Raw genomic sequence first — 9,886 nt, 5'->3', positions numbered from 1 at the left:
CAACACCACTGAGCATACACTCACCCCTATGAATGCACACACGCACACCCTACCCTTACGAGCACCTTCGAAAGACTGAGCCGGCATATCATCTTAAAATTTACGAAGTCACCGTTGGCATCTCGTCGTCGATGGGAACGTCTCCTCCCACTGAATGCGCATCGCCGGAAATCCTGAAATAAATCCAGTAATAAATGCGAGCACTAAGACTTGAACCCTGGTGGGCTGGGGATACCACAGTCCCTCTAACAATCCAACCACAAGTTGATTCGCAGCAATCAATACTTTATTAGTAGTAAATATTACGAAGGTGAGTGGGGAAGAGGCAAGTGGAAAGAAAACTAATTAACAACACAAAAGGGGAGCGAAGGAGGGAGAAAAGTGCAAGGGGAAGTTCACAAATGAAAGGAGTGAAGCGAAAGGAAGAGAAAAGAAAACAAAAGCCGAGATTCCTCTCCAAACAGGTCCTATCCTTTCCCTCTCTCTCTCTCTCTCTTTGTTGTTTTCTCTCACTGGACCCTCCATTTCTAAAGAAAAGAGAAGAGATGAGGACATGCAAAGCTACCATACCATAAAGATTTGCATAGGAATTTGCGGCAGCCAAGATCCTCTGCAAATTTGATTGGTGCAGCCGCAAGAATTATTTGTTGTCAATTGTTTGGTGCTCAAGGATGGTAGGTGGAGGAGAATTCAAGGGCACCATGGTGCAACAGATGGTGTGTTGTGGCACAAGCAACGCCAACAATATCATGAGTGGGCTGAGGCCTTGTGCCGAGGAGCAAGAAGAATCCACCAAGATGCCTCTCCTGTCTTCTTCTCCTTCCATGGCTTGCTCCCGTGGTCATCAGCTCCTTCACCACTCGTCAGGTCAAGTTCCTGAGGTTCGTGACAGCGCTGCAACTTCCCCTGCAAGTTTTCAAGGTGGGCAGGAGGAGAGCCAGATGCCAGAATCATGGAGCCAGATGCTTTTGTAAAGACCTTCGTCTATACCCCCCACCCTCAGTCCTCTATGATTTACTTACTACTAACGAAAGAATTAGTGCTAGCTAGGGTGCCTTTCAATTCATGCAGATTTCTTCATCAGTACAAATTAAGTAGCTGCGCGCTTTGTCCTGTTGTTGATCAACCACCTCTCTAATGGTCTTTTACTGAAAATCTCACATGCATGTTTCTTCTTCCTAGTACTAACTTGTTGTTTTTTCCTGTATGGATGGTGCATGTGTACGTACGCACGCGTCGGTAACCACAAAGCAGAGGGGGGTTAGTTGGAGACCATGAGTCAGATCTACTGTCAAAAGGATTAGAGGAGGGTCCTATGGCGGCTCGGGCTGGAGCCCCAGCTTACAGTTTCTATGGCCATGGCGGTGGTGAGGAGATCCAGGCGTCGGGGCCCAACTCTCGGCTGAGCCAGATGCTCTTGGCTTTCTCTCCAAGGTCATGCATCACCTCGAACCTCGACGGCGGCTTGCTGGACTTCTCCAACGGCACGGCGCCGGCGCCCGCACCGGAGCTGTGGAATCAACAATCGGATAACTCGTCTGAGGTGATCAACTGAATTTCTCTTCATGGCTGAAATCCCCCATAAACTCTTTGTCGTTTCCTCCAGTTAATTGCAAGGTATATTTGTTTGCTTGCAGTTGTTTCGCGTACAATTCTATGTATTCTTAGACGCTTTTAATTGGAATCGATCGTTGCTTGATCATACAAAACCTTTAGCTCCATATATGTGTGTGTGTCGTGTATATACTCTCTGTAAAGCTAATAATATTAATTCCAAAATTCTCAAAAAACAAAAACTTATCATGTGCACACTTCATATCTTCTTAAGGGTGCAGAGATCCTTTTTTCGCCGGGGAGGGCTTAGAGGTTCACTTATATGTGTAATGTCACACGGATTCAATCCATGTTAATTTGGGCAATATCAATCATGGGATTAATTAACTACGTTAGCAGTTTCTTTTGTACTAAAGATGAAATAGAGTCATGATTTTTGTTTTTGTTTTTTTCAACCTTCCAGAGTAACAGCACTGCAACTGCATCAGCTCCCAAGAAGGCTAGGGTTCAAGCCGCATCTTCTTCGGGACAGTCTATTCTGAAGGTTTTATTCTTGACGCACTCCTTTCTTATTAGCTTAGAATTCCGATTCTCTCTCTGGGGTATGTAATTTTCTGTCTACCAGCAGAAGAACCTGTCAACGCTTCTACTCACTCATCTCCCTCTCCTAGACAATATATTTGCACATTTGCACCACATATAAAAATGTAGACCCTTTATTGATAAATGTAAAACGAACCAAGTGTTTTAATGTTCAACTTTTGGTGTAAAAATCTGATGGAATACTTTGCCCATAGTCCCACAAGGATCAGGTAGTGCTTGTAAACTGGAATGCAGCAACGAGTATTTTATTATCCGCGCAAAAGAAATTATTTTTTATCATGCAATCCACATATTATTGTACTACGTATTGACCAAATTAATGAGAAGGCCATCTCTCCCGAAGAATAGGTAAGGCTACCATGATATATCACTTGGATCTCGAACACTATCTATGATAATAAATCTAAAGGTATTAATGAAATGTCCCAAAAAATGATTCAGTTTGAATGTATTTATATTCTGGATTGACTTAAAAGAAGGGATCTATGAAGTCGAAGGCCTTGCCGTAGCAAAAGGGTCAATAGGTCAGGTTTGTTTGGTAACATCTTTTATTGATTGGTATGGCTTCGGCCGTTCCTAGAGCCAGGCAATTACTTAAACATAGGCATAGATAGAATTATTTGTCCACACGGTTATCTAGTTTTTTTTTTGAAGTTACCGTTGCAAACCCCAAGAAACTAAGAACCTTCATCCATATTTTCTCATTCGTGTATAACAAATGGATCTATAGTAAGATTGTTTTATTTTTTTCCTAAACGTATTTACGTACCAAAGTGATTAATTAAAAAAGTATCACCCTTGGAAACCTTGGGTGTGTATGGCCATTGTTTATGCTGTTTATACTACTTCGGATATGGGATACTCTATTTTAATAAAGATGGTTGTGTGCGTCACATGATGCAGAAGCCGGGAGTTTTAAGCTCATATATGTTACTAGAGAAATATGTTGAAAATTTCAGATATATGGAAAAGATAAGGAAGATGATAAGATACAAGAAAAATTCCTTGTTGCCTTACATATGCATAGTGGCAAAAAAAAAGTGTGTATTCATATTTGCTTCCCATCAATTTTGTCATTTCAGGTAAGGAAGGAAAAGCTCGGGGATAGAATAACAGCACTTCACCAAATAGTTTCCCCATTTGGCAAGGTATTACACCATTTTAGTTGTACGTTAATGTTAAACCTCACTGCACTGCACTCTAGCTAGCACTTGATGTCAAATATGCTTATGCATGATCCCAGCTGCGAGCTCAACCCCGTAGTTCACCATGTAATTAAGCTCCAAGACCCAAAAAGCTAGCAATATATTCTTTTGCGGCCGCTGACACATAAAATTGGGATGCATATATGTGCAGCTTTTGCCCATGCCCTTTATTTTTAGCTGCACATTCTTTCACTTTATGCAGCAAAGAAAGTACACTGACATATATGCACACTTGTTCCCATTTTACCAGACCGACACTGCGTCCGTGCTGCAAGAGACTATTGGCTATATCGGATTCCTCCTGGGTCAAATAGAGGTCCAACGTCCTTAACCTGTCCCTCTCTTCCCCACGATCGGCCCTAATTTTTTCTTCATATTCGTAGTGCATTTGATTCCTTAAGAGTTGAGATTTTATTCGTCTCCTGGTGTCTGCATCAAGAGGTGCAGACAGCGGCTTGCCAATGCTTGATGCAACGTTTTGATATTCAGTTCCAGTTGCTAGCTTCTACGTACGTATAATTTTCACACATGCATCCACGTTAATCACCTTCAAATATTGAAGTTCACCCTGCTTTCTTTACTTTAATGTTGGTGGCATTTTCATGTAATATGCAACTAATGCAAGTATGTGTGCTAAACAAATACGCATGAGAGACCTACCATGCAACATGGTGCAGTGCCAGGGTAATGTATAGACGTGTGTGTGGGGCGGCAAATTTTACCTGTGGTGCCTGGCTACCTGTAAAAGCGAGACGTGAGCTGCAGGCGAAACAAAAAGGGGGAGGGGTGGGGTTGGGTGTAAGAGCACGCTCTTAAAGCGCGTGCGTGGAAATCAGCACAACAGCAAGTTGCATGTGCGTGTGTGCCTGTGTTTTCATGCTTTGGATGTGCTTCGTCTAGCTCTCTCTATTCTTCTCTACTGCTCGTCTCTGTTTCCCTTCTTCACAATCTTGTTTACGTTACGTACGATTTCATGTGCATGACTGATCTTCACTCGTTCTTCCGTGTACATGCATGCTGCGCAGGCGCTCAGCTACCCATACTTGGGACATGGCACTGGTGCATCCGTACGTCACCAAGCTGTAAGTAATCCATGACTCTCTCTCTCTCTCTCTCTCTCTCTCTCTCTCTCTCTCACACACACACACACACACACACACACACACACATATTTATGGATGTTTTTCTTGAGAATGACATATTTATGGATGTTGTTAACGTCATGGCTTTAGCTAATTGTAACACAAATAGTTCAATTAAGTTGCCGACTCATCATCGTCATCATCATTATTATTATTATTTGAGAAAATCCTACATAGTATGTATGACACCCACTGACCTGGGCATACCTTGGGCCGGGTTGGGTTCATGCCAAACTTTTAATAGCCAACGACGCATTACATGCACCCGTCAAATTTATGCACCAGATGCCCCGATTCTAGTGCAGCCATTGGATGTGAAACCGAGGGAGAGGATCAAGTTGGAAAATGGGTAGATGGCCTATTTGCAAAATAGTCCTTCTGTTTTGTTGAATTGACCCACACTCCACGTCCCTCTCCATTAACAATTCCATGTGTTTAATTGTTCTAACTATAAAAGGTGTGGGTCATATATGCCATATTTTTTGATCCGTTTCCACTAACATGTTCATCTTGACAAGCTCTTAGAAACAAGATTGGTGTTGAATACATTTTTGAATTATTTCTCTTGCATTTTGAAACTTGATGGGTCAGTTTTGTAAACGGGGAGCTTACACAAGAACTTAATAAGAACAACATGTTTTAGTAAATTTAATGAAACACTATCCTACATTTTGTAGTTGTTTCGTAAATATTTCGGTCAAGTGTCAAAAAAATATTTTGAAAATGTTTCAAAACATATTCTATATTGGTCTTGTTTCGAACATTTCATCAATACAAAACAAAAAGGATGGTCAAATCAGATCTGAATTTGGGCTTGTGGTTTAAAATATAATACTCTTTTTGTGTTTGGAGCTAGAAATAAAGGCGTACATTTACTAATGGGATTGGGAAAAGCGTGGAGTGTGGGTTAAATTTCATATAGTATGAGGTATGTTTCGCAAAATGACAGCAATCCATGTTCGAGCCCGACTATGTCTCTTAGATTTCCATTCAATGGTCTCAAAAGCTTTGGAGCATAGTGTGCACCGATTGCTCCATTTCACTAGATATGTTCTCTTTAATAGCGGTCCTGAAATGTCAAGCTCGGCCGAGCTCAGCTCAAAACAAACTAACGGGAGCTTTACTCAATTAAAATATATTAATAACAATCATATTCTGAATATAAAATACATTGCTGCATCTATATTTTACTAAAACTCTAGATTTTACCTTGTTAAAAAAAGAACCCTAGATCCCAGGTAACTCAATTAATAGAACCCTAGATCCTTGTTAAAAAAAGAACCCTCGGCCAAAAACTAGAGCTTGAGTCCAGCCAGATGTCCGGCATTTGGGCTCAAGTATTAGACGGGTTGCCCACACATAGGTTTACGTGCATGAGACATGGCTGCAAGAGGAAGTAATAACTTGTTGGGCATCATAGTCACAATATATGCTAGATTTCACTAATTATGGGCAGCCGCGGACCACAAGCATGACGTACTCTAATGATGACCAAGATTCAACGAAACAGTCATCATTGACGGGCACCAATAGAAGGGGCCGCCGGTAGCAACATTGGCTGGCTTGTCACTATTGTTCAACTTAGTAGGGGCCATCACGCATAATAAGACATGTTAGTAGCAACTTCGTCCAACTGAAAAAGCCCGTTCGAGAATGATCCTCCCATCTAGTTGCCTTTTTATACAAGCCTAACTAACCCTAGCCTATCCATTGAAATGATCCCTCTCCACCACCACTCCTCATGATCTCCCTTCCTCTATGACATTTGACAATGCCTCCGCTCCTATTTCCTTCCTCCATTACTTATCTCTCATCTACCTCTCATCAACGCCACTACATCGACTTCCTTTATGCCAAGGTCAAGATCACGCTCCACTGCCACAACTTCTTCTTCCACGACGAGATCAACGTCGTGTGTTGAGGGATGGTTGGCTGAAGCACGAAAGGAGGAACGTGCGTAGTCGCATGCAATGTGTCATGCACCATGGTGGCCTAAGAGTCATGGGATCGTCACCAAGGTTGAGGAGTCCTTTGCATTTGGCCTACTCTTCAATGTCGACGACCTACACCAAATGTCCATGACTCCACCAACCAAATTTAACATCTCCAATATCCTCCTCGGATACTACAATGGGTGGCTAAGACAATGATGTTTTCTTGAGTGACGTTGGCCTCACATATAGAGTGGCTTCGATTGAGCAGAGGCTTGACCTCCTTCGGCAGGCGATGGTGGCGGATAGTGGCAACACAAGGTGATGGATGAAGCACCCCCTTGGCATGGTTGGAAACCTGATCCATGAGTTTTCTTATGCACTTAGTCACCATTGGCGCGCGTATTGTGTTCTTTAGTACTAACAAATATCTGCATTCACATTTTGTCGATGGCGCAAAATGTCAAATCGTCAATGTAGATGGCGAAGTGTGTTTAGTTGTTAAGTTGTAGAAGAAAACATCTTGTTTCTTCATGAAAGGATGGCTCAAGGGCGGACATTGCTTGTGAAGCCTAGAGGTGCACTGGTAACCAAATGAACATCACAAATGAATGTTTATCATAAAGTTAACAACAAATAATATTTGTTATTAATTTGCTATGACTTTTTTACCATCAAAAATGTTGTTACAGTTTTTTTCATCATGGACTAGATGCCACGTGGACTCACTGTATGGACTCAGTGACGTGGTACCCACATCAAACCATACACCCTACACGAAAAATAATGGTGATAACCAATTTCATCACAAAATTAGCTGACCCATTCCATCTAACATAGCCTAATTTAATTTTTTTTCCAAAGCAATGTCATAGAAATTTTGGAGGATTTGTGCTCTTAGGGATTTTTCCTATATGAATCATTTGATATCTTTAGAAAAAACTGTCCTTGGATTGCTTTTGCACCCAAGTTTTTGGAATTTTCCATCCATTAAAACACCTTAGTATAGTTCCTTTATTTTTCCTACGAATCTCTCTCTCTCTCTCTCTCTCTCTCTCTCTCTCTCCAAAATTCATGTGGCTTTCTAATCCTATAAGGTTCAAGAGGACATGTCACTCCAATCTGGTGTTTGTCCTTGAGAATCTTGTGAACCAAAGAAGCTTTACATATTTAATACTCCCTCCGATCCATATTAATTCAGCGACAGTTAATATGGACCGGAGGGAGTACCTACAGCTGTGATGATGATCCAAGCCCAATTCTACTATCCAATTTGTGAAATGGGTCGTGGATAAGACCAAATGGTTTTAGAAATATAAAAATGGGTAAATAGACTTAGAGAAAAGGTATGAGTATTTTACGATTAACAGAACGTTTGAATTTAGAGGGTACAAATTGCTGGATGCACCTAGCCACTTCAAAATGGACACTGGGTGCACCTAGCCAGGGTGGACGCCTCTCCACTAGGTAGCGCACATGCCACCTATTTCAGCCCAAATTAAATGCCAAATGTACATTATTTGTAAACATGGTCATGTTTATGAAAAATACCTACTGACCAGAGTAGTGAAAATCTGGATTCATTGACAATTTCGCTATCCACAAACCCAAAGTTCATAATCTGATAAAACACAAAATAATAAGCAGAAAGGGTACTCCTCTGGTCGGCTGCATAGGGCAATGTGTGTGGTTATACCATTGGCTACCTAAATATGTGGCATGTGTCACCAGTAGCATACCATTGGATTGATATATGGATAATGTTTTTAAATATATAGTTCTCTTCACATGTAATGCATATTTGATTAGTCAAACTACCGATCTTGAAGCATGTGTACGCCCTATGCACCCCCTATAAACTTGATATCACACTGCCGGAGGTTTGTATTTTTATCTATCAAAGATGCAATGAAATTTATCAATTAAAAATTTAAACCTGATATAAAATATAACATACCATACCCAATATCTCATTTTTATAATATATTTAGAGTGTTTAAGTTGGATTTTCACGGAATTCCCACCAGTTGTCATCTTCGTTTTAGGGCGCCAACTTGGCGTCCAGATTTTTAGCGGGTAACAGTGATTGACCGGTGACAAGATACCACAGGCGCATATTGCCGGAGCAAATAAGGTAGGGACATGCAAGCATGTGCTGGCTACCGCATGTGATCCAATGATGTATGCACGTCCGCTAGATGCCTATATCATTTCAGGCAAACTTTTTGCACGCCTGTACGTGCAATGCTGAAATGCCGATTGTGCACATGCTTCTGTTGGCTAGCTTTAAAAGAGAGCATGTGCACATTTCTAAGAATTGCGAAATAAACCATACGTATACATGAATAGTGCAAAAGTAAGTTTGATTGCAAGAACTTGTTAGAAAATGTATGCCTGTTTCTGATGTGTCGGAGGAGATAGTAGGTGAACAACTGCCTACTACTCCATCCGTTCCATAATATAAAATCGTTTTCGATAATGATGTATGCCCCTTTCCATTTCTAAAACGCAAGAGCGCACGTACTTCTATCCAACTTTGCTCCGAATATGATCAACCTTAACTATAACTGGTCTTTGGTTTGTGCGTGCAGCAGCTGAACCATGGCGATCACATAAATGCCTCGGCAGAAGCAGCCCGTCCCCAGCAGGTTTGTACAAACATGTGTAGACGGATTTGCATTTGTTTGCTTCGTATACGTTGATATCGATCACATCTCCAAATACTAATTGAACTACTCGATTGGTACATATGTAGGATGCACAAGATGGCGAGGGCAAGAAGTCAGATCTGAGGAGCAGAGGGATGTGCCTGGTGCCGGTGTCGTGCATTACCTCGCGTCTGGGCGCCGACAGCGCCTCCGACTTCTGGCAGCCGGCGCCGCCGCTCAGCGGCATCATCCTGCGATAGGATCATCAAATTGTCTACTCACCGCGCGCTTGCGTGCGTAAATATATACCATTGATTAGCATTCATGTATCCATTGTTGATATACTACATATATAGTTGTTGAGGTATTTGGAAACACATATCATCAGGAGCAGTCATTCTATGTGCAAGAGTGATTGCTCATGATGCTATGCAATACATGCATGTATGCACACACAATATACACACAGACTGCTGCTCTCCACCTGTTGTGTATGCATGTAGTACCTTTTTCTACGGAATATGTGTATCTACTTTGTAACGGACGGTTGACTTATTTTAGGACCCGGGAAGCTTTATTGATTCAAGTTGAATATGAGCAATTCCGACTGAGGTTTTAAGGGGATTTCCTATAAGAAGCTCTCCGCGTCAAAGTGACAATCAAACGCACATGGGATACACGCACATAGCCAAACCATTTGTAGTCGCTTTTTCTCTTCTTTTTTTCCATTTAAGTTTGTTATGGTTTTTGGTAGTCGCTTTTTCTCTTCTTTTTTTCCATTTAAGTTTGTTATGGTTTTTGGT

The 9,886-nt window shown here is 41.5% G+C and overlaps 1 protein-coding gene across 3 annotated transcripts; it reads left to right on the top strand.

Annotated features, from left to right (window-relative positions):
- Positions 1-397: 397 nt before the first annotated feature.
- On the top strand, positions 398-9,675 carry LOC123069360 (transcription factor bHLH68). 3 transcript variants are annotated; one of them, XM_044492196.1, is made up of 8 exons: positions 398-970; positions 1,252-1,543; positions 2,018-2,098; positions 3,240-3,305; positions 3,613-3,678; positions 4,388-4,444; positions 9,030-9,083; positions 9,191-9,675. In XM_044492196.1, exons 1-8 carry the CDS (start codon positions 672-674, stop codon positions 9,341-9,343), a joined length of 1,068 nt encoding a protein of 355 aa, XP_044348131.1. In that variant the 5' UTR covers positions 398-671; the 3' UTR covers positions 9,344-9,675. The 3 variants fall into 3 exon arrangements, with proteins under 3 accessions (XP_044348131.1, XP_044348128.1, XP_044348129.1); XM_044492193.1 differs by having other exon boundaries at positions 402-970; positions 9,027-9,083; XM_044492194.1 differs by having other exon boundaries at positions 408-970; positions 1,255-1,543; positions 9,027-9,083.
- The last annotated feature ends 211 nt before the right edge of the window (positions 9,676-9,886 follow it).

Source organism: Triticum aestivum, chromosome 3B (assembly GCF_018294505.1).
Source record: "Triticum aestivum cultivar Chinese Spring chromosome 3B, IWGSC CS RefSeq v2.1, whole genome shotgun sequence".
In the NCBI taxonomy this organism is placed as follows: Eukaryota; Viridiplantae; Streptophyta; class Magnoliopsida; order Poales; family Poaceae; genus Triticum; species Triticum aestivum.
This window is presented reverse-complemented; position numbering and strand designations above follow the sequence as displayed.

What these genes read in the sequence shown, in the direction of transcription:
- LOC123069360 (XM_044492193.1), top strand. Translation starts at nt 672, where the DNA reads ATGGTAGGTGGAGGAGAATTCAAGGGCACCATGGTGCAACAGATGGTG. An exon ending in AATCGGATAACTCGTCTGAG is followed by an intron (nt 1,544 to 2,017) that starts GTGATCAACTGA and finishes TCAACCTTCCAG; the next exon opens with AGTAACAGCACTGCAACTGC. An exon ending in AAGCAGCCCGTCCCCAGCAG is followed by an intron (nt 9,084 to 9,190) that starts GTTTGTACAAAC and finishes GTACATATGTAG; the next exon opens with GATGCACAAGATGGCGAGGG.